At 47.4% G+C, this 24742-nt stretch overlaps 1 protein-coding gene across 1 annotated transcript; it reads left to right on the plus strand.

The window, feature by feature from the left end:
* The first annotated feature begins 8617 nt into the window (after positions 1 to 8617).
* On the plus strand, positions 8618 to 24517 carry INHBA (inhibin subunit beta A). Its single transcript, XM_058678244.1, has 3 exons — positions 8618 to 8796; positions 13498 to 14046; positions 23123 to 24517. The coding sequence occupies exons 2-3, from the start codon at positions 13659 to 13661 to the stop codon at positions 24007 to 24009; spliced, it is 1275 nt and encodes a 424-aa protein (XP_058534227.1). The 5' UTR covers positions 8618 to 8796; positions 13498 to 13658; the 3' UTR covers positions 24010 to 24517.
* Positions 24518 to 24742: the final 225 nt, after the last annotated feature.

Raw genomic sequence — 24742 nt, forward strand, 5'->3', positions numbered from 1 at the left:
ACATTAAAACTGAAGAAAATACGAACCCAGTAGGATGGGAAACTCAGCAGGTGCAGATCAATGGAACAGATGCAGTGTTTCTAGAAGGAAACATTAAAAAGTTCATGAAAAGTGAAGTTAAAAAGTAAGTTTTTTTGTGCAAAAGTCATGACATCAACGTACAGTTTGTTTTTTACAATATGTACATTCTCTGAACTTTTTGAGGTACTACTGTATGTTTAATAATTGATGAAAGTGGGGCCCGGCGGCGTGGCCTAGCGGCTAAAGTCCTCGCCTTGAAAGCCCCGGGATCCCATATGGGCGCCGGTTCTAATCCCAGCAGCTCCACTTCCCATCCAGCTCCCTGCTTGTGGCCTGGGAAAGCAGTTGAGGACGGCCCAATGCATTGGAACCCTGCACCCGCGTGGGAGACCTGGAAGAGGTTCCAGGTTCCCGGCTTCGGATTGGCGCGCACCGGCCCGTTGCGGCTCACTTGGGGAGTGAATCATTGGACGGAAGATCTTCCTCTCTGTCTCTCCTCCTCTCTGTATATCTGACTTTGTAATAAAATAAATAAATCTTTAAAAAATAATAATTGATGAAAGTGATATTCCATAAGGGAAAAAATATATATATTCTGTCAAGATTTATGGAAAGTTATAAATGTTAGAGCTAGTCCTTATTCCATATAAGACACTGTACTTCAAGTGTTTTGGGATTAAAGAGTCATCTACCAAAAATATTTAGAGGAACATATGAGTGAATATCTGCTTGACTTGTTGATGGAGAAGTTGCAGCACAAAGAAAAAGATTCCTGTAATAATCTGCATATAATATAATCTGAAGCATAGAAATAACATTAAAATGCATAATAAAAAGAGGGAAAACACATTGATGTATAGCAGGCAATGCTGACTAAAATTCAGAAGTCATTCTAAAACTTGGAAGTGTGAGGATCCTTAATAAAAAGCATTCTCATTAATATATATATTAATATGCAAAAGTTCTTCAAAATGTTAATGAAAAGCTCCTATTAGGAATAATTATCCATAGATATTAAATTCTTTGCATACAAACATCTTCTAATTTTCCATGTGCTTTTGAAAGGTTGTTTCATATAAATTCATATGCGATTAAATCTTACTCCAAATGCAAAAGTATGAAAATAATTCCTTTAAAGGAAATAACCAATGGGCAAAGAACATGGACAGGGACTCAGAGTCGCTCAAATATGCAACAAAATGTTATAACTAATTTAAAAATCTGAATTAAAACAAAGCACATGTGCTTGGGGCATGGTGAAGACTGGGTCAACATCCGTGGCATGTTCTCTGCTGAAACATGAACAAGTGAATATTTCCAGGAAGACAATATGGCACCAAAAACAAAGATATTAAAGATATCCATGCTCTCTCTCTCCAGTAACTCAATTTATAGGAATTTATCTTTAAGGAAGTAATCAAATATTCACTAAATATATAAATAGATCTCTTCAGTAATATTTATAATTGCAAAATTTGAAAATGACTTCCAAGTACAATAATAGTAGATTGACTTAAAGATAAAGACACGCCCTTTTGCTATATTACTCCGAAGTCATTAATATTCCAAAGAATAATTTGGCTGTTGGAAATAACATGGTGATTTAAGTGAGAATAACAACCAAAAACTATGGTATGATTGCATTGTAATGAGCATTTCATTGATGAGCTCACACAATTCATTTTTATAGTTACTTACGCCTTTTACATGTCATATGAAGAATATGTGCTGCTTTTAAAATCAGGGTGCTTTTAAAAAACACGGAGTTAGGTAGTCAAAGGGGATAGACCAGAAATTTGTCCCTATTGCTACCTGCTGTGGAATTCTTTCTATACAGATTCACCAGAAGAGGGCGCCTCAGTCTCTTCCCATCAGCAGAGTAGCTCCAGCACTTGGTGAGGCTGGGATGCTCCAAGACCGCATGGATGCACTTTCCCCGGGTGGTCGTGTTTCTTTTCTGGGTCTTCCTGTGAGTGTTTCCTGGAATCACACTATTAGATGTCTACGTCGATTTGTGTCTGGTCAGCCCTTTGCTCTGGCTCCACTAGGGCATTTGTTCGAAAACATGAGTGCCTTTTTATCAGGGGAAGATCAAGACAGCAAGAATCTACCTTCTGGCCTTGTGTTATCAGCAACCAACGGGCTCCACGGAGAAGGCCAGCTTTATAGCTGCAACTTCAGGAGTGGACCCAGCCACCCACTGCACCTGAACGTTAGGAGTGTGTGCTGTCCTGCCTGGTGCCAGTTAGAGGGCAGCAGGCCACCTGGCATCCTGCACTGTGTAAAGGAAGCTTCCAGTGACTGTGTAGTGACTATGCATTGTGACTGTATGCAGGTCTCTCCTGCTGCAGTTCATCACGTGGGCAGCTAAGAGTGCTTACAGTTCAATATTGGGAGAGGGGAACCCATGTAATAAACTCTCCTATATAATTACTGGCCTACACATCATTGTCCAAATATCATAAAACCCAGCCTGCTTTCTTGGTCTATCATTCCGTCTCTCACACACGCCTAAGAAAGCTTTATTTTGACTCCTTCAGTTACCCTCTGGTCGGGCCTGCCATGAGGGAGTGAGTGAAAACATCTTATAAAATGGCTCTGCCAAGGGCCCCAACCTGTTGCTTTAAGAGGATAAAGTATAGCTCATCCTGTGGTGAAAACATTTGTTTTTCTTGATGCATGCAGTATTATAGAGATGCTCCCTTGTCACATACATATGTGTATGCATACATGTATGTACGTACATATGTGTCTGTGTATAAAATAAACCTTTCTTCATTTCCCCAGGAATTTGTGGAAGCTTATTTGCTGTATGAGTGAGTGTATGCTGTATATATGACCACTGGACAGCCTGACAGTGTGTTCAAACAACAGTTATAGTAAGCTGAGCTGCCGAGGATATTGGGGTTAGCATCTTTCAATTTTCATCGCTTTCCCTTTGTCATTTTCAGAATCTACTTGCTGGACCAAGGGTGATCGGGGTGGAAACTCGACCACGGGGATGTAGACTGGCGTTTAATGTTCAAGTGAACCTCAGAGCCGGGGCACAGCTGGGTCACCGTGCTGCCTAGCCACAGGACACTGGATCATCTCAACAGTCTGCAGCGTCAAAAGAAAAAGTTCCGCAAAGTTCAGTTAAAACAGAAAAAATTTATAAGGAGAGAGAAATACTGCTAGATTGTGCACTTTTTGCTTCCTTTCAGGCCTGTTCCATGCGTGGCATGAATTCAGTCGTGTGCCCTCACAGGGGTCACCTCTGCAAATGGAGCTCTGACTGGCCCAGCCTTGCCTGTGGTGGGCATTTGGGAAGGGAACCAGTGGATGGATGGTCTCTTATTCTCTCTCTCTCTCGCTCTCTCTCTTGCTCTACATTTTAAATAAATAAAACTAAGTCATTCTTTTAAAAATAAAGCCGTGAAAGCTGAACTTGAACTCAGGCAGTGTAACTACAGGAGTCACCTATTTCCCCATTACCTGCCACCACGTCTTCATGTGAGGGTTTCGCATTTCAGAGCTCTGGTGTGCAAATCATGTGCTTGGTTATTGTGCAGCCATGTGTGGCTGTGCCCACTCATGTCATCTGGATCCTGTTCGCTGTTGCTGTCCCCCTGGCCCATCATGAAGTGAGAGTCACTTATTCAGGATGCTATCATCCTAGAAAATGCCTCCATCCCCCGGCCAGGGGATTGCTCAGAGGAAGACATTACTTCCTGGGACAAAACTCCTCCATGAGATTTGGCTTCCCTGTGTCTCCACCTGAAACACTCAGCTCTTCTCTGAGAGTCTGAATTGAAGGTTATGGATGCTTGCTCAGAGGGGGAAAGTGTGAAATGATAATCACTTTCATATGACACTTGAGAAATGCTATAATAAAGCTGAGTAAATTGGAGCATGAGTTAGCCAGTCCTTTGCCTAATGATGTCACCCACTTTGCGCTTCCTCCAGCCTATGATTAATAAAGGGGGGTTATTACAGTAACTCACTTCCAGTGGGCAGCAGTGACATCAGCAGCAGCTGAGCAAACGGACTACATTTAGTAGTGCGTGTGTATGTGGGCATTTTTTTTCCCTGTGACTAACATGAAGTTAACAGCATCTAATAAAACAAAAGCTCCTTCAAAGTTGGGGAACTTAGAGGGTGAACTTTTTTTCTACAGGGAGCACCATTCGAATGATTCTATTTCATAGCTAAATGATGTTAGAGTTGGCCAAGATGACAATACTGACTTTTCATTCCTGTTTCATTTATATGATCACAAATGAACTCCTGGCCCTTACAAGAGCCCCCCCTTCCCTTCCCTTCCCTTCCTCCCTCCCTCCCTCCCTCCCTTCCTCTCTCCCTTTCTTTTTCTCCTTCCTTCCCTCCTTCTCTCTCTCTTTCTCTCTCATTAGCATAACAATTTTTCTTTCTTTTGCCATTCTAGCTCATCTTTAAAGAGAAGTTCAACGAGTTTTGTAAAAAGGGGCCAGCTGTGGCCACAGTTAAATATTTTTATCAGCTGGAGATAGGTTATAGAAGTCCGTGACTCTAGCTAAATTGCACAAAGATACTGCACTTACTTACTGTTTGCTTTTTCAAGCTGATAAAGATTGACAGAAGTCTTGCTTGCAAAGTTGACCTTTCTAAAATTAGAATGGGATACCTGAAAATATTTACTAGGCATGCTGACCGCTGCCAGAGCCCATTGCCACTGGCCATGAGAGGCCATCGTGCCCATGGACATGTCCCTTGGAGCTGCTCCTATAAAGGTGCCAGACCTTTGGACTCTGTATCAGGACACGAGGGAGACTACGATCCACCGGTAAAAAACACACACGCAAGATTTCCCCCCAGCCCTGACTGTGGCGTTTCCCCATTTGAGGTTACAGTCTGGAAGCAGGTGGTAGATGTATCTTCGGGCTGGACAAGACTGCATTAGAATCGAGATTTCTGTTCTCTTATCAGTCCAGTGGGATCTATGTGCTGAACCCTGTCCTCTCGTCAATACCATGGAGCTTAGTACCCGAGGGAATCCAGGTGAGAAAAATGATTATGCTATCTGTTCTCTGTTTTTTGGGGAGTCTTCCTCAATAATTTGTTGGAACAATAGAAAGATCAATGACTGTAGCAGATGTTTCCTGATTGGGTTAAAAAGTGAGTGATGATGAAGAATTTAGAAACATGGGTCAGGAACAGCTAGGAGGGCATATTTATTCAGTTTAGGCAGTGTTCTTTTTTATTTCTCAATACACACATGGTCCTTTAAAAGTTCATGGAAAATGCATATTATGAGGATTCTCTGCACGGACTTGAATTTTTTTTTCTTTTGCACCAAGCTAGACTTATCTTTCAGTTGCATGCTTCCGCATGGGACACTTTTCTATTGCGGTTGTAACTGGTTATTTTTGTGCCTATTGGGATTTTATCTGCATTAGTTAACTGGTTCCATATTGGAAAGAAATCCAAGCGTCTCTGACTCATTCAGAAGCTGATGGAGGCCTGTGGTTCTAACATGACCATTTCCTTGAGTGTGCTAGGATTCATGTCATGGAGGAGATGACACTGTGCAGCTGAGATGCTCCCCTCAGGGCTGTCTTGTCACACAAAGATCTCTCGCCTCCCCTCACCTTCCTAAAGGCATTAAGGGGCTAAGTCACAAGCCTGGGAAGTTGGCCTTCGTGGTTGGAACAACAGCTTTTCTCAGCCACGCTGCACTGATGTGGGTCATTGTCCTTCTGTGAGTCTCACTAACATTCATGGGTTATTACTCTTCTTGTCTGTGATATGAAGCCCTTCACAATAGTTTCCCCAGTTTTCACAAGAAACACCTGTAGGGGCATGGCCTTCCTGTAACAGCCATACCACTTCCTCTTAAAAAGGAAATTTAGAAAGGATAGCATGGCTTGGAACCAGTGTTAGGATTTAGCAAAGCACTCTGTTTTATCTCTTCGGATATTGATTGTGTGTCATTCCCCTAAGGTATTAAACAAATAAAATCAAGCCACATCATATTGTTGGTTGAGGGGAAGCCATAGTAATCTCACTTTTGTAAATTTCACTTTAGGGAATTGTCTGTTGTAAGGATTTATCTAGTATTGAATTGCTAAAAATGAACAACTCAATTCTTTATTCATTTACTTTTTTTTTTTCATGAGTCCTTTGCCTCCTAACAACTCGGGTGCGGGCCAGCTCAACCCCCCAATTTTTATTTATTTATTTATTTATTTTTATTTTACTGGTCACCAAGATTCTGCTTTGGGGCAAAACAAGAAGGCAGCAGGTAACAGATAAATGCCCTACTGGACACAACAACAATGGTTGCAACAATCATATCGCCCAAAGACAACCATTTCTGGGCTAGATAGTCCAGCATGAAACTCCAGTAATAGGACAAACAAATTGCATAAGGAATCAAGTTATTTTGAATTATTAATAGTTCATAGTTTTAATACTTTTCTTGTGTCTAAGTCCCCTTGAAGCACACATAAAAAGGGACTTGAGTGAAACTTGAAAATTGCAGCTCTTAATCAAGGTTTCTCAACTGCAGAACAACAGACATTTGGGACTAGCTCATTTCCCTGGTGGTGGTGGGAGGGCACTACCCTGTATCCTGCAGGGTATTCAGTAGTATCTCTGCTCTGCATCCACTGGGCGCCACTGGTACCTCCCTCCCAAGAACGTGACAACTGAAAATGTCCTCAAACGCTTGCCTAACGTCCTCCCAGAAAGAAGAGAGCCCAATGCAGAATCAGTGTTCTCTAGAAGGAAGAAAAACAGTTTATTTACTGGGCTTCATTTTTTTTTTCTTTCTTCTTTCCCTAATTATTTTAGTTCTAGCATCTGGGTTTCCTCGGTTCAGACAATGGCATTTCCAAATACTCTGAAAACAGAGCGCTCGCACATAGCATGAGGCCTTGTGGGATAATCTGGTGGTTCTGAGAGAAACTTGAGGTTTCAGGATGTGAGTTGTGGATTAACTCTTTCTGACCTTGCCGTCCTCCAAGCATTTTTGGAGGAATGGCAGCATCCCCCCCCCCCCCGCGACCTCTAGGTTCATCCACAGATTTCATATAAAAGCGACACAGCCTCCCAGCCCCCTTGGCCCCAGCCTTCCCACCAGGCCCTGGGTCTGCGCAGGAGCCAGCAGGATGCAAACTCCGGTTGCATCCGCGGAGTTTGATGAGACCTTCCAGCACGGGCTGGGCATTCTTCACCGCAGCAAATGCCACTCTGGGGTCTGCCCACGTTTTCTGGATCCCCAGCGTGCCTGTGAAGGGAGTCACCACGCCCCCACGGGGCCAGGTTTTCCTGCGTGAGCTCAGAATAACACGTCAGCTGCTGAGAACACCTCGCCAGTCCTTTGGATTTCTCTCCATAGTCACGTTTTATGTTCCATTCCCCCAGATCGGGGGAGCCAGAAATCATGCTTTTTTGGGAAACAGATCCCACCCAACCCTGCCCCCCCATAGGAAGGCAGCCTTTGCCCTGAAGCCCCCCGCCCCCGTCCGTCATCCAGCTGCAACAGGGGACAGCCACCCAGTCACCTGCTGGGGGCGCGGTGGGGGAGGGGCAGGGTTCCTGGCCTTTTTTTTTTTTTTTTTTTGACCGAATCCCAGCAATCCCTGAGCAACCAGCTTGAGAGAGAGAGAGAGAGAGAGAGAGCGCCGTGAAAAATGGTCCCCTTTTCTAGCCTGCCTGCTTGTTCCAGAAGTAGTGAGGAAAGAGACCAGTTAATAGCCTGGACGAAAGCCGAAGGACATACGGTTTGCTTGAAAAGAAAAGTGAACATTCTTGCTTGCTGCTCGCTGCCAACTTTGTATGGGGCCAGCTGCTGCGCGGGTAAACACCACTACGGTATAGGGTTAGTGGTGCCCTGATGGAGGTGCCGCGCAAGCCGCGGGGGGGCCGCACACTAGCCTTGCTCTTCTGGCCCTTCAACACAATCAAGCCCTTATCCTTAAACGAACTTGGTGGTTTGTGTGGGTTTTTTTTTTTTTTTTTTTTTTGACCAGATCCCTAATTGTGATTGAAAACACCAGCTCCCCCAGAAAATGCACAAGCAGTGGAGTTAGCAGCAGCAAGTACAGGCCCTAATTGCTCCATTTACATAAAAGTAGAAACATACAACTTCTAAATATAAATCTCTGGCACATCGTGCCTTTTGCAATTACAGTACAAGAAGGTACCACAGTTTCCCTCCCGGCTCCTGCTCGCCGCAAGCTGCTCCGCCGGGTTCGCTAGTGGCTGCTCATCCTCGACGCGCGCAGAGCCCTGCAAAGGCTCCAGCCCGGAGTTGGAGCTGCGTGAAGTAGCCAGTAAATCAGGCCGCCTCCGCTAGGTGGTTAACGCGGTGGCAGCGGGCCACTCCGCCAGTGCAGTAGCTGCTGGGGCCCAACTCTATGAGCCGAGAGGGGGCAGCCGGCGGGTGCGGGGCGGGAGCGTTCCCCGGCTCGCCTGTGTCCGCTGGGGAGCCCGCTGGCCCCACTGCAGGTCCTAGGTCCCTGGCAGTTGCTGTGGTTTTAGTCCCTGGCACCGAGGGGCTGGGATCAGAAATTCCCAGCGGCACTCACTGAACACTGATTTTTTTTTTCCCTTCCTGAATTCTTTAGCTGCCAAAAGGGGGGAAAAATCAAGAGCTGCTCTTAAAAGAAGTTGCCCTTGCTGGTGCTCAGGGTAAAAATAGAGGCGGCCGCTTGGAACGGCTTGGCCCTGACTCCAGGCATCCCGCGCGCTGGGCTTGAGCCGCGGCCGCGTTCCGGCGTGATCTCTGGGAGCTGCCAGCAGGTGTTGCTCAAGGTACAGTAGCAGGGCCGAGGAGCCGGGACCGAAGGGCCTGGGGGGTGGGGACGCTGGGAGTGGGGGGAGGGGCAGGAAGTGAAAGAGAAACCAAACGGAGGAAGCAGAAGCAGATCCTTGTCAGGACCTGGGCTGACCAGCTCAGTCCTGGGACCTGGAGTTCGCAGGCAAGAGCCAGTTCCCAGTCCAGAGTATTCTGAAGAAGCTGTTTTTCACCTGCCGGTGCCCTCTGCCTCCCCTAGTTAATTTCCCTAGACTGAGAAGGCTCTGAGCTTGGGGGTGCAGGTAGGGAATGAGCCCAGAAGCTGCCAGGTAGCAAGGGGCTGGCAGCAGATGGCCGGCGTGGCCCCTCCAAGTCAGGGTGCTGCACAGAATCCCGTGGCAAATGTTTCGAAAGCAGCCTTCAGGCTGCTTGGATTTTCTGGGTGGGCTGCACCTGAGCTGCAGTTGATGTGGGATGGGTCCCATTTTGGGGATGGTGATCCTGCCTTTTGCATGGTGAATATACAGTGGAGCCAGGGTCTGATCTGGGTTGGTTTTGTGCCCCCACCACATCGCTTTCAGGAACATGACTGTCCCACTGGCAGGACACAGAGGTTCACATAGTGGGATGTCCAGAGGGCCATTGCTCTCCTAGCAGTTCCCATCCAAGAGGGAAGGGGCTGCTTTCTTAGAAGTAGGCTGAGCTGGATTCCAAATGGAGGGGCAGGGATGGAGTTCACCATCCAGGATCCTATTTCTGTCTTTGTACTCAGATTCCCTCTCTTCCTCTACAACCTCATGATTTCATTTCCTACCTCACTTCTGCATATGCAGTTCTTAGAATACTCCTCTTCCCTCGCAGTTCAGCACCCACACTTTCTCTGTACCAAGCCAAGAAGAGACCCTCTCTTACACAGAAAATTGCTGCTGTGCTAAAAGGAACCTGCTCAAGCCACAAGGCAGGGGGACAGAGCCTCTATTTTTTTGCTAGTGGGCACCGTGAAAAGTTTGTGTTTCGCATGTTAAATCCTGCGTACAAAACAACATATCTGGTCATGTGGCTTTCATTAGCTCCCAATTTTGCACATTTTATCCAACTTGCCATGGGAGCCTAGCTTATGCCCCTCTCATCTCCCTCAGATAGTGCTTTTTCACTGTTGTCTCAGGCTTCATTCTGCCTGTAGGATTTCCCAGACTTGCCAGCTTGGCTCCCACCACACCCCTTTCCCCCCACCCCCCGCCCCAAGCCCAACCAACCAATCAACTAAACAAAATAACCTGACCAGCTTCACCCCTGTTTCAAGGAGTGTTCACCTCTCTTTTATTAACCTCATGCAACATCTGTGACAATTTGGAAATTGTAGGACTTGAAGCTTTGTTAAAGAGGAAGGATGCAGGAGGTTTTGTGGTTTTGTTTTGCAGGTTAGGATGGGATTTGAAAGACTTGGGCCGTTTACTAAGTTCACGAGCAGAAGATAACTGCTTCTGTTCTCCTTGCTGATACATGATTTGTGAAGCAGGCAGTCAATGGCAAAACATAAAATAGCAGTGTGAGGGAGGGAGGGAGACCATCAGCATATGGGTATATGTATTTTCCTAATTTTTTTGTTTCCTTCAGTGGAACAGCTTACTTAAAAATAAAACCAAATTAAAATCCCTGTAAGGAACACTAGGAAATTTCTTCTCTGTAAGAAACAATAAAATATTGTGTAAATAGAGGCAACTTGACGAAGTAACAGATGTTTTATGTAAGGACATAAAACTGAACTTGAATATAATGAGTCGTGTGTTCAAGTAGTAAAAGAAAAGTCGAACACTCCTGGAGATACATCTGTTTGGTTCCAGTGTTTTCGTAGAAGATAGGCTACTCACAGCCAGAGGTTCACCGGCTCAGTGCATCACCCAATAGTGTCTGAGAAGCCAAGAGGGATTTCCATTAGATAATGAATTATGAAATGTCTCACACTGGGAAAACCAGTCATCCGCTGATGTCATGCTGATTCTAACCAATCCCACACAAAGCCCCAGCCCTCCTCTGTTTGAGTGGTACCAATGTACGAATGTACAAATAAGTAGTACAGTATAAAACTTCCCAGTGCCAACACCATGAGGAGGGACGCAGGCAGCTCTCAGCACAGGATACAGGAGCCGGCTGGCGAAAGAGAGGGAACCGGAAAGGTAATGCCTTTTTAACTTCCTTCTGAGCGCTTTCCACACTCAGGGTGGCTAAAAGGGATTTTACAGCTGACTGGCACTTCCATGGCACTGTGATTTCTGTATCTTTATATTGCTCGTGCAGGTTCACATAGTTTTTAATGGTCCTATAGTTTTAATGGTCCTATACTCAGCACCTATACACAAGTGTATATGCCAGAGAGAAGGCTATTTTACAGTTACATTCGCAGGCGGTGACTTCAGGGAACACACATACTCACACACACAGGCACGCAGACAGAATCCAAATATTGGTAAGTTACACTTACCTAAAATGCTACTATTAGGTCTCTTGAGTTGTTTGGAGTCATTAAACTTTCAGTTCTATTTCAGACTCTTGTAAAACTTAATGGCACTACAAAATGCTTTGGGTCCTGTCTCTTTTGACTCCATATAGGTGGGTGATATTGAGTATGACAGTACAGAGATGTTACATTAAGACCATTATACTCAGTGTCCCTACTCATCCCCTCCTTCCCATCCCCCACTCTAAAGAAAATGAGGCTTTTTAGGCAACTGTGGACAAAGTTTTAACAATACTAGCAAAGTAGGGGATGGTTCCTGGAGCCCAAAGCCCAAAGGTGTTAAATGGCTCGGAACAGAGCAAGGCTGGCGAATACTGCTTTGGGAAAAAGAGGTCAGTGTGTTCAGTTCAGGGCAGCATGGTTACCTGTGCAAACTGTAATTTTAACTTAGTGTCAGCTTTCTCCCCTCTTCCCTTGGTCCTCAGATCTTCAGCTGGCGGTGAAGGTGTTCATTAACGCTTTCTGCCAAGATTGCCTGGCTTGCCTCTCCCACCAAGAGCACTCGGGATGTCACATAGAAGCTGACACTAACCCCAGAAACCAGGAGTGCTTCTGTGTGGGAAAGGACCAGAAAGGGAAGGAAAGCTTTAACAGATGGACCCCCTTAAAGACACTTCTGCAAGATAAAAGCAATAAGATGGGAAATGAAAACGGGGGAGGGGGAGGAGGGAAGTTTTTTTTTTTAAAGCCCCAGAAAGGCATTGTATAAAAATCCGCATTTTTTTTTTCCTGTGAGCATTGAGTTCCACGCCGGCTTCTTCCCGTGCCGTTCCTCCGAGGCCAGGGGCAGCGCTGGCGGAGGCTACGGTTGCAGGCGCACGGGTCAGGATGGGCCAGGGGCGAGCTGAGCAAACGACCACGTGACAGAGAAAAACAATTTGCCAGTATATTTCGGAGATTCTGTTCCCCTCGGGCCAGTTGCTGGAGTCAGGGGAGCGCGCTCTCTTTATATAAAAAGAATGTGGGAAAAGGGCATAGGAATTTCGCGTTTTAGCGTTGCAGTCTGGACGGTGGCAGTAGCTGGAGCGGTGCGGCGCGCCCCAGCGGGGCCGGGGCCGGGGCCGGGGCGGGCGGCGGAAGCCGGGCGGGGAGAGCCCCTCAGGTGGCCCCGGCGGGCGTGTCCAGCGCCGGCTGCCCCGGGGCTCCCTCGGGGCCCCGCGGCAGGGCGCACTTGGGAAAGTGCCGGGCATCCCCGGACCCCCAAACCCAAGTTGTATCTCACCGCCCTCGATTCGCCGGCTGGTGGGGGCGGCCCTCAACACTGCAGTAAGGAATGCACCGGGCCGGGGAAGGACTCTGTCCGACTTTCTCGGGCCAGCAAAGCCAGTGGCTCCGGGGGTTCCTCTGCCCAGGGACCCCCCTCTCCCCGCTACTTCCTCCACCTGTCAGCCAGACCTCCGGGCTCCCTCAGCCCCTCCTGACGGCCAGGTGGGCGTGTAGCCTTCCAGGGCTACGGCCAGGTCCGGGGACCTTGAGGTCAGGAGTGGGTAAGGAAGGGGGTTCCTGGGGGGGAGGGGGACTTCTTCTCAGAGGACGGACTTAGCGCTTTTTTTTTTTAATCTCCCTCCAAAAAAGGAAGAAGGTGAGGCCGGGAGAATTGGGCAGAGGAAAACACACACAAACACACACACACACACACTCGCGCGCGCGTGAGCAAGATTAGGAGAATTTGTTTTAGAAGGGAAAGTAGGACCCCGAGGATGGTGCTATTGGAAGAGAGGTGTGTGTGAGCGAGCGGGAGCTGAGAGCAAGCAGCCTGTAAGAAAACGCTTGTCCCTCCCTCCCTAATCACAGCCTCTACTCGCGGCCCCCTCCCGCTCCCATTCACTCACTCACTTAGAGCCAATCCGTTTCTCTCTCTCTCTCTCTCTCTCTCTCTCTCTCTCCCTCCTATCCTCTCCCTCACTCTCCCTCTCTCCCTCTCTCTCCTTCCCTTCCCCCCTTTCCCTCTCTCTTCTCACCCCCTCTCTCATCTCTCCCTGTCTCTCCCTCCCATCCTCTCTGTGTCTCTGTCTCCCCCCCCACACACACCGTGTCTCCCTCCCTCTTTCCCTCCCTCCCACCCTCCCTCTCTCCCTCCTTCTCTCTTACTCGAGACAGAACTCTCCTCCCTGACAGCCACAAACCTACAGCACTGACTGCATTCAGAGTGGGAACCTGCAAACAAAACTTCACAGGAAACTTTTTGTTCTTGTTCCAGAGAATTTGCTGAAGAGGAGAAAGGAGGGAAAAAAAGGAAAAAAAAGTACACCACCACCACTACCAAAAAAAAAAAAAAGGAAAAAAAAAACCTGTGCGTGAGGGGGGTGGAGGAAAAGCAGGGCCTTTAAAAGGGCAATCACAACAGCGTTGGCTGCCAGGATGCCCTTGCTGTGGCTCCAAGGAGTTCTCCTGGCGAGTTGCTGGATTATAGGGAGGAGTTCCCCCACGCCGGGCTCCGAGGGGCACAGCGCGGCCCCCGACTGCCCGTCCTGTGCGCTGGCCACCCTCCCCAAGGATGGACCCAACTCGCAGCCCGAGATGGTGGAGGCCGTCAAGAAGCACATCCTAAACATGCTGCATTTGAAGAAGAGACCCGAGGTCACCCAGCCGGTGCCCAAGGCGGCGCTTCTCAACGCCATCCGCAAGCTGCACGTAGGCAAAGTAGGGGAGAACGGGTTCGTGGAGATTGAAGACGATATTGGAAGGAGGGCGGAAATGAATGAGCTGATGGAGCAGACCTCGGAGATCATCACGTTCGCCGAGTCAGGTGGGTGCTGGCAGCGCGGGGGGAGGGGAGGGGGAGAACAAGGCCGGCTGCTCGGATGGGCCCGGGAGCAACTTCGTATGTCCGCTTTCAGCTACCGGCTGCCCGGGAAGGGTCTCGGGCTCTATTCGGGGGCGTGCGTGTGTCCGGGTTGGGTAGTGGCAGTGCCTGGAGCGGGAGGCAGGGGCCCGGGGGCGGGAGGAGGACTTCTTGGAAAGGCACTCCTCGGTTGCGTGGTGCCTGGACACCAGTGTAGCTTCCACTTGCTGAACTCAGCCGGGGTGCGTGGGGAGGACTCTCTTTGCAAGTCTCTCTGAGAGGGAGTTCCCTCGCCCAGGGTTCCGAACCCAGAGCCCAGCGGCCAGACTAGAGTTCTGGGCAGGTTCGTGTGCTCGCAGGAGCCAGGGGGTTTAGGGACATCACCTCTCCGCCTCTGCCCCAGCAATCCAAAGACGTTGTTGGGGGCGGGGGTGGGGGGCGCGGGTGAGAGTGCCCCGTGATCCTGGTGGAATCGCACGGGTGAAGCCATTGTGTTAAAAGAAAGCTTTTTCCCTGGGGTCACAGCCAACAGGTAGGGCATGTTGATTAGCTGTGGTCATCTTTACCTTTAGCAACTCCACCTGTAAGTGCACAAGCAGCAGAAAGCTACTTAGGGCATGGGGTGTGTGGCAGGGTAGTGAGGGGGCAGTGGACATTGAACCAATAGCTACTTTTGAAGAACTATTGCTCTCTGAACCAAAAAAATAAATAAAAAGAACGATCATTCCCCCCTAAGAGTTTGCTCTCTGAGAAGTTCCTAACAGCTCTCTTGCCAAGGAATGCAGCCTTGACAAAGCACTCTGACCACTCACTCAGTCTTGAAGAGGAAGAACTTTGAGAATTAGATTTCATCCATTGGCCCCCACAGTAACTTGTTGCTGAGTGGAAAATGCCTGGGGAGAGGACGGGCCCTGGACCTGGAGCCAGGCTCTGCCTACAGTTGTGAGAAACACATCCTTTTGCATGTCTGCAAGCCCCCACATGCCGGGCACACAGATGTGTTAATACTGTGTTACTTTCTTGGTAATGCCAGGCAAAAAACTCCCTTGCCAAATCTATGTGAAAGGAATGCCATTGTTTTGTTTGCTAGAGCATATGGCCAGTAAAGTATGTGCAGGGACTCCCAGCATTTTGTTTAAAAGTTTGCTGCAGCAGTATAAACAATTAAGGCAACACTCAGAATTTCCAATCCTGAAAACCTGTTGACTCAGATGTTCTGTTTTCAAGAAAGCCATGTGAGACCTGGGCATCATTTTTGGGGGAGCAGAGAGCCTGCCAGATTCTGTCTTCTCCCCTAAGCAGAAGTTCCCATGTTCCACAGGCTTCCTGGGTTAGCCCTTGCCCTGGCAGCAGCCTGCTGCATGTAGGGAAACTTTCCTGAAAGTTCTTTCTTGGTGTAGCCCCCAAAGGCATGCTTGTTACTTTACAACTTTGTTTTCTTGGAAACTGATTGAGGACAGAAGTCAGGTTGGAGTTTTGAACTTGTGGCCTACATTTTCTTCAAACTTTCCCTGAGGAAAAGTATGGAAGGGAATGCCCCCAACACCGACATTGCATCCCACCCAGGAGAGGGATTCCAGGGGTTTGGAGGGCTTGGCGTGTTTAGTGCCAAGGAGTCCATCTGTATAGCCCATTCCGTAAAGCAACTTCCATGCGCTGATGGCCTTACTCGTACCTCTGAATGTGCCCAGAAAGCATCCTATACTTACACATAGCTGAGTCTCTGACCACTTCTAATCCTACAACTGACGCTAGCAGTACATTAATGCACTTGTGTAGTAAATTATCCTCTTGGCAGTTAGAGTTTTGGTAATGAAAGAATTTAACCATTGACATGCCTTCCTATGGCCTTCATCTCAGTGCCAAACCTTCAATCTGTTATATGGGATCTTGTCATCTTCTACTTCCCTGGCAGGTGTTTAATTGAAAGAGCTACTTTTTAGAGGGCCATTTCATTGGATTGACATGCTGACTGAAGTTTAAGATATGTAGGGGGAACTTGTCCTAGCTGAGCTTACCTCTTGACTTTGGATACTTAGAAGAGGTTTGTTATAACAGCTCCATTTTTCTCTTCTGAGAGAATCTACCCGTTACCTCAAATTGATTTAATTTTTTCAAATTTAATGATTGTATTTATGGACAATCATAAGTAGCATACTATGCAAGCATTTTGTTGCTGATTTTGCCTGCAGGAAAGTATCCTCTGAATAGTTGCAGCAAATGCATGAAAATGCATAACAAAGATCTATGTCTTGTTGCTTTTGCAATAATTCAACTTTAATAACACCCCAACTATGTAGAAATGTCAAGACTCTTAGAGAATAGAAAAGGGCACACATTTTTGTTTTCTTACAAACTTCGGTACAGTATAGAATCCAGTCATTAATGTCACCCGTGAACATTCCATAAATTCATAGTTATAGTTGCCCCTTTCAATGTCAAGATTTCTGTGTTTAATCTTCGCCTTTTCCCTCACTGCTCAGAAGCACAGCAGTTGAGCCATTGCGGACACTAAGGTGCCTTGTATTGGACTTGCCTAGCTGTGACCAGGGATAAAGTCCCATCTTTGTCAGGCTGATGTTAGTTGTTGTTGTGCAACCAATGGAAACCATCCTAAGACATTTTGAGATGCATTCCAACACATAAAAGCGACTTCCTCTTTATGTTTGTCACCCAATGTTTCTCACCGTGGCTGGTACAAAATCTTTACTGTTTACCTTAAGGCCTTAACTCTTCAAAGAAAACATCATGGGAAGAATAAAGCCAAGCCAACTATCCCTATAATTGGTCATAAGAGTAAAAGCCCATATCTTTCTGGGTTGACTATTTACTTTATCTTTGATTCCTGACATACTAACTGGTCTGTTAGTATGCAGTGATAATACACGACATACTAGTCTGTATGCTGCAAACATTAGAAGGTGACAGTGTGACTTGGAAATTCACAGCACTTGTAGGAAAGATAGGGGAAGAGAGACAACACCAAGCAATGAGTAGTGCTCACATAGCCTGTGTCCTTTTACAAGCCAATACAGAAGTATCCTCTTGGAGGATTTCATTTACAGCCCATTGGAGTTAGAAATGCACGCTTCCAAACAAGAAGGCTAAGAAAGAAGGCTAGCGTGGATGACTAATTCCCCTCTCCCCACGGAGCCACCTGAAAGTGGAGTTAATTCTGAGCGCCCCCTGCCCTGAACTTTTCCTGTGAACTTCCCTCCCTGGCCCTCCCTAGGAGGTTGGGGTTACACACATGTTCTTCTCTGAATAACTGGAAAGCATCGACCACAAGAGGGCGCATTCCAAAGACTTTTTGCTGTTTGTCAGTTAATCCAGGCAATGGCAATTGCGCCTACCGGAACCCCGTGTCTGCAGCTCCCTAGTCCTGAGGATTATCAGTTATCGCCTGCTCCTCCAGCAGAACCAAAGACTTCATAGGGCAGGATACACACATTAACTGAGACAGAAGTCCCGGACGCAGGAATTCTGGTGATACATGTGAGCATTCCAGCACTCCATGGAAGGCAGAGGAGTGATAAATTTCAAAAGCAAACAGAGCCGAGCATGGAGAAATGTGACCATGAATCATCAGCGATCCTGATTTGCTCACAAGACTCTCCCTAATACGGTCGACTGGGTTTACAAAAACCTCCTTCCATTTTCCCTGATTTTGTGTTCTAGTTCGCTGGCCTCACCAATGCTTTTCAGCAGCAACAAATGACAAGGAACTTTGAACAGGGAGAAAAGAGGCTGTTTATTGAGCGCCTGTTGGGAACATGGTGTTCAGCTTCTGAGGATGCCTTGCTGTCTGAACTGAGGGTGTGGAGGGAGCTGGTGAAGGAAAGGCGTGGAACAAGATTCATAGTGGTTTGCGGCCTGGGAAGGAGTCGTAGTGGAGTTTTGGGGGGTCAGGAATGGGATAGAGTGGGCAGACAGAAGCCAGGATTTGAGTCAGTATTAGCATTTGGAGAAGTGAAGTAATACCATCCCAGGCACTTTGAGTGAAAACATGTATTTGATTTGGCTTCTCTTCTGCTCAAAACTATGTGAGCATGATCTTTTACTCCAGCTCAGATTCTGCCTGTTTAACTGGTTCCTAGATCCAAAATCAAAAGTGTGAAAAGTTCTCAGGAACTTTGGAAGAATCCCCACAATTCTGTGAGTTGAATCTTAACAACTTACCTACTTGTCTTAGGAGCCTAAAACCGCTTTCTCCCCATTTCACCTCCTTTTTCATCACCATTTAAATGCGAGAGGCATGGGTGATGAATGTTTGAGACTGAGTATTTACAATTCAGTAATGGATTTTAAGGAAAGATATTATGGCTAAAAAAAAGTAATCAACGTAATTTATGATCCAGTCCATGATTGTGGGGGCCAAGTCCTCCAGTGTGGATCACAGGAGCAATAACCTCAGGACCTTGCTAGCTGCCTTCTGCAGAAACTTCTGGAAGCAGTCCAGACATTGCAAGGTTGGTGCTACAGTGAACACACATGCTGTAAAAGCAGCTCTGTATGTTGCTGCCATTGGCTGCATCCTATCTAGGCACAGTGAAACCACGGTGAAGAATGGAAACATGAAAGTCACAGGCACTTCTTACTGCAAAGCTTTTTCATTTCCCCCTCCCCCATCCCATCATAGTAGTCAGTGAGTTAAAGTTCGCTCTGTCAACAACAAGGCTTTTCACATCAGTGTTAGAGGCATAATTGTTACCCATATGTAACAGGACGGGATACTAGAAGCTGGACCCTGCGTGGGGAGGGCATTCGAACCAAACTGAAACACTCTGTGTGTGTGTGTGTTGCTGATCTAATTGGAAATGTTGATTTACCCACACATCTGAGATGCTGGGTTCTTGGTTGGGTAGTAGTTTACATCCCAGTGTGAGGGACGGGAAGGACCAGGGGCTTGGCTGCTTAACCCTTGGCGTGCCCTCATGAAAGGAGTTATTAAAAACATTTGGGACATTCTAAAAGACAGGAAAACCGTGCTCACATGCCTTCCAGGTGTCTGCCCCCATCTTGCAGCCTTGCCTTGCATCAGGCAGTGTGTCAAAGGGATTCCCTACAAGACAGCACCTCCCCACCAGCCATCCTGTGCACCTTTGTCCTCTGCTTGGGTGTGTGTATCCATCAGGCTTATGAGGGGCTTCAGGGATGAAATCCTATCACCCACACGGGTTTGCGTGGGACTTTCACAGTGAATTAGTCAGGCATTTCAGGCTGCGATACAAGCCTTGCTCACTAGCCTCGGGAGGGCGGGGGGGATGGGGTGGATAGCACAGAAGGAAGGAGAGAATATTAGCAGAGAGCAGGTTAATGAAAGGCTCATGAAGCCAGCAGCTCTGTCTGGTTAGCCAGCACACAGTGTAGGGAACCGAAGCACACCTCCTCCGCTTAGGAAGCGGCACGGGAAAGCCTTCCATTTCAGGGTCTTACCGCACAGGCTGTGTGCAGCAAGCCTGAAATGTTAGAGATGGGAAGCTAAACATCTCAGCCTTTGGCAGCCTTTCCCCCATGTTTCAGTTTGTTAGGCAGAGAGATTTGCAGCCTGGGGCAAGCTGAAAGTGACACGGTAGCATAGCAATTTCCCTGGTAATATAAAGGGAACAGCACACATTGACTAGTTATTTATTATATTTTTCCAGACCTAAGACATCTGAGGGTTCTATTTCTGACACCTACCACACTGATGACCATTAATTCCATGTCAGCTTCCAGCCGAATCACTCTCCCAACCCCCTTCTACCAGGAAAGCTGACGTAAAAGAAAAAATATGCACTGCTTCATAAGTCAGAAAACAATAGAACTTGTAAAATGTACCTGCGTCTGAGGTGGACATGAGGAAGACTCGATTCTCTCCCGTCCCCCTGTTTCTGAGCATTATGGTCACCGCATTTTCATGAAATTGGATCCCAGTTTTATTTTTTTTCCCCCTGATAAAATATCATGCAATATACAAATAGCAGTTCCAGAAATGGACACCAGGAGAAGGAGGCGACAAGCATGTCAATTAGTAGGGGGAAAATCCAAATGTCAGAAATATGGGGGAGAGAGAAAGCATGCAGGCAGTAGAAGCAAATGCAGGCTTCTGTTCACATCATTAAACTGGTACGTAAATCAGTGATCCTGCCTCCACACAACACACAAGCTATGCCATGCAGCTAATTATCAGCTGAGACCAGCATGAAAGTCATTTTAGGATGACTCTCTGAACCTAATGCAACAGCACCTGACAGGCTGAGCCCCCTCTAATGAGGACTCTCTTTGTACAATCCTCTCGCAGCGACGCTAAATCATTTGCTTCCAAGTACAGCTGCCTGTGAAGAAGGGGTGGGGCTCTATCCAGCATTGGAAACCTGCTTCTGAGAAACCAGGAGCTCTTCTGTAGGCTGTGGGATTGCAAGCCAGTGGCCTTGGCCTCCCAGGCCCTACAGAAACAATTTGCACATGACTATCCCTGGTTCAGGTTCTGGCAGATAATTCTCCCTTCCCTTGTCCCCCTCCTCCCAACTCCCTTGCATCTGGAGACATCTGTGGACTTGACTCACGGGAAGTCCCAGGCAGGCAGGCCAGCAAGGGCATCTCCTCGGCCTTGTCCCCACCCCTGTCAGTCTCAGTGGACGTGGATACAGAGGAGCCCTGTGGAGATGAGTTACCTGACACCACCAACCTTCCCATCCAGGCACCAGTCAGATGCTTTGGTTTCACAGGCTCCTTCCTAGAAAAACTGAACACAACCTTGTGCCCTCTAGCTTCTCTAATTTAGCAGCTACTACCTCTTTGTCTTCGGGTGTCACTCTGGCGCCCTGTAGGATTTCAGAAGCAGTCCTGCGTAGAGGCAGAAGGGAAAACAGTAGGTAGTTTGTCAACATTTTCTGTTGAGTGGGGTGAGTGGCCCAATGACAGCAGGGAGTGTGCAGCTCCTGGGAGGCCAGTACTCCAGGTTTGGGAGGATCCCACCCAGCCTTTTCCTTTGCTCTTGGCAAGACCCTAGTACCTCAAAATCTGCTGCTGGTTGCCTTTTTGGATTTAAAACATTAAGCTCTGCTTCCTGGAATCTTCCCTTTCAGTTTCCTTGAAAAAAGAAAAGCACCAATTCTTAGCAAAAGGGAATATAGAATTAACATTTTAGAAAAAAAAATTACCCTGTTTCCTAAAATAAGACAGCTTCCCCCACTAACTGTTGCCTGCTTTGGTGTCCTATCTAATCCCAGAGCCAGCTTTATTACTCATTTCAACTCCTGCCAGAGACATGAGGTCGGGGCAAAGGAACTCCCCTTGCCGCCATCCTCAGCATGGCAAGCTGATCCAAATGCTGGAAACCTTTCCTATCCATATGTAGCCCTCCTTGGCCCCTGCCCCAGTGAATTTACCACTATCATAATCACAGTGTACAGAGTGTGTTAAATTAGGAACAGAATCTACAGTGCGCAACGCACAGAAACGCCGGCCGTCTGCTCTAGAGAACTTGAAACTGTGCCTAAAATTTATAGTACCGTAAACATCTCGGGGCCTGGAGTGATAAGTATGCCTGGATTTCCGTTAGCTATAGAAATCCAGGCCGGGAGATCCTCCCAGAGAGTTGAGAGTTCTAAGATGAACTTTCAGATTGTTCCCAGATTCATATATGAACTGTGTGTGCAGCACACAGTTTGAAATAGGCAGATGGTCATGTACAAGAGGGCATGGTTTTATATATTGCAAAATGGAATTGCTGGGCAAATGTTTGTGCAGTCAGAAAGTTCTCATCTGATTACTTTTGTTTCTTGTGGCAAACATCCTTACAAGAATAAGTGGGCAGTGCTAATGAAAAGAGAAGGAAATAGAGGAATTTCTAATTTTAGAGGTAAGGTTAGAATGTAGTGAGTGATGAATCCAAGTACCTTCACCGTGCCGGGATTTCCTCCATATTGGCAGCAATTGCTGTCTGAAATATGTTGTTGGTGTTTACTCAGCTCCACCTCGGGGCAAAAATACCATATTCTGAGGTAGACACTAACAATTATTCCATGTAGTTTGACACTGGAAATGCCTGCATTAATGAATAAATAGTCAACTAATTACCTACTTTCTGTTCAACACTGGCCAGTGAATTAGGAACTCAGGTGTGGGAATGGTCAGCTAGACTGGCAAGAGGGTGGCAGTGGAGGAGATGTGAGAGGAGGCTTCTAAAAGGCAGCGTCTGAAACATTCCTTAAGGACGTATGTGACTCTCTAGGCCCAAGGGCCAGCAGTAGTCATTTCCGGTATATCAGAGACAATACCATATAAGTGCATCACAGGAAGTAGGAGGCAGGATGAGGGAGAGGGAGCTGAAGGCAAGAACCCTTGGCCACTGAAAAAGTTACTGAAGTATTGATCAGCTCCACTTTGAGTCAAGCACCTGTCAGGCAGGTGGAATTAAGAGTCTTGCTTCAAAGCAACCAGAGGGAAGACAACCCAGGAACTAGGGGATGGCTAGCTCAGGGTGTCCCTGCATGTGGGCAAGTGTAGACCTACATGGCACGGTGGGGGCAGAACTTTCATTAATGTGATCTTATCTAACCCTTCCAGACTGCAAGACAATAGGTCAAATATCATGACATTATTTCCATTGTATGCAAGACAAAACACATGAATCAGCTGTTCAACACACAGACTCTTGGGTTCTCTGCATTTTAGAGCAAGGGTCCAAAAATGGTTTCCTCTCTAGAGCCAGAGAGGAAACACTTCAAGGTTTGGGGGCCACAACGTGTCTGTCACAGGTCCTTGAATACTGTGGTGCAAAAGCAACTGGAGACAACACATAAAAAAAGTGAGCATAGCTGTATCCCGAGGCAGTCACTGATGGGCATTCATTTAGTTTTCAGATCATTTTCACATCAAAAAATATTCTTTCTCTACACCTGTATAAATATATGAAAGCCAGTCTTAGCCACAATATGCTGACCGTTGTTCTAGATGGCCCATCAAGGAAAGAGGGCTGTTTGAAATGAGGAAGTACAAACACTGATGAATTAACCAGTGTCCCTTTGTGTTCTTGTGTTGCCTTTGTATTCAGGCACAGCCAGGAAGACGCTGCACTTCGAGATTTCCAAAGAAGGCAGTGACCTGTCTGTGGTGGAGCGGGCTGAGGTCTGGCTGTTCCTGAAGGTCCCCAAGGCCAACAGGACCAGGTCCAAAGTTACCATCCGCCTCTTCCAGCAGCAGAAGCACCCGCAGGGCATCCTGGACGCCGGGGATGAGGCCGAGGAAGTGGGCTTGAAGGGGGAGAGAAGTGAACTCCTGCTCTCGGAGAAGGTGGTGGATGCTCGAAAGAGCACCTGGCACATCTTTCCTGTGTCCAGCAGCATCCAGCGGTTGCTGGACCAAGGCAAGAGCTCCCTGGACGTTCGGATTGCCTGTGAGCAGTGCCCGGAAAGCGGTGCCAGCCTGGTGCTCCTGGGCAAGAGGAAGAAGAAAGACGAGGAAGGGGAAGGGAAGAAGAAGGACGGAGGTGAAGGAGGGGCCGACGAGGAGAAGGAGCAGTCGCACAGACCTTTCCTCATGCTGCAAGCCCGGCAGTCCGAAGACCATCCTCACCGCCGCCGCAGGCGGGGCTTGGAGTGTGACGGCAAGGTCAACATTTGCTGTAAGAAACAGTTCTTTGTCAGTTTCAAGGACATTGGCTGGAATGACTGGATCATCGCTCCCTCCGGCTATCATGCCAACTACTGTGAGGGCGAGTGCCCGAGCCACATAGCAGGCACCTCGGGCTCCTCGCTGTCTTTCCACTCAACAGTCATCAACCACTACCGCATGCGGGGTCACAGCCCCTTCGCCAACCTCAAATCGTGCTGTGTGCCCACCAAGCTGAGACCCATGTCCATGCTCTACTACGACGACGGCCAGAACATCATCAAGAAAGACATTCAGAACATGATCGTGGAGGAGTGCGGCTGCTCATAGAGCTGCCCATCCGGGGGGAGGGGTTGGGGGGAGGGAGAGAGGTGGCCAGAAAAGACAGTGGCAACGTGAAGACAGTTCTTAAGGTTTCTGAGTTAAAAACCAGAAAAAAAAAAAAACACCTAAAAACAAAACCTGATGAAACAGATGAAGGAAGATGCGGAAAAAAGCAGAAATCCGTAGCCAGGGCTCAGAGATGAAGCGGTGAAGGAGACAGGCATTGAGGAGGAAAGGGAGAATGGTGTACCCTTCATTTCTTCGGAAATCAAACTGTTGGTGCCAGTGGTTTAAATGGGGTATTGTCCTCTCCCTGCTTGCAGTTCTCTTGTGAGCCTCAAAGTCGATTTGTCTAGTCTGCAGAAACGGGGACTAGCATGACCCAAATATCATCCAGAAAGCCATGAGTTTGAAAGGGCCGGTCATAGGCACTTTCCCACCAATTACCCAGGTCATAAGGCATGTCTGTGTGAGCCGAGCTCTATTTATCAGTGTGCGCGTGTGTGTACACGCACGCACAGGCATTTACACACACGCACACACACATACTGGTAAAAGGACAATAGTGTGCAGGTGGCCACACTTTCTTTTTTCTGCACCACTTTCAGAACAAGACAAAACCAACATTAAAAAAAAATTGAGAACAGAAAAGAGAAGAGCGAAAGATCAAGGAAAAAAAATCCCAAGTTACATTTCGTTAAGGTGCTTATGATCTTAGAACTATGCAACCTAATAGGTT

The sequence above is a fragment of the Ochotona princeps genome, chromosome 20 (assembly GCF_030435755.1).
Source record: "Ochotona princeps isolate mOchPri1 chromosome 20, mOchPri1.hap1, whole genome shotgun sequence".
Taxonomy (NCBI): domain Eukaryota; kingdom Metazoa; phylum Chordata; class Mammalia; order Lagomorpha; family Ochotonidae; genus Ochotona; species Ochotona princeps.

Excerpts from the sequence above, each read along its gene's own strand:
- INHBA (XM_058678244.1), top strand. The coding sequence starts at position 13,659 with ATGCCCTTGCTGTGGCTCCAAGGAGTTCTCCTGGCGAGTTGCTGGATT. Across the intron at positions 14,047-23,122 it reads CATCACGTTCGCCGAGTCAG|GCACAGCCAGGAAGACGCTG; the intron begins GTGGGTGCTGGC and ends CTTTGTATTCAG.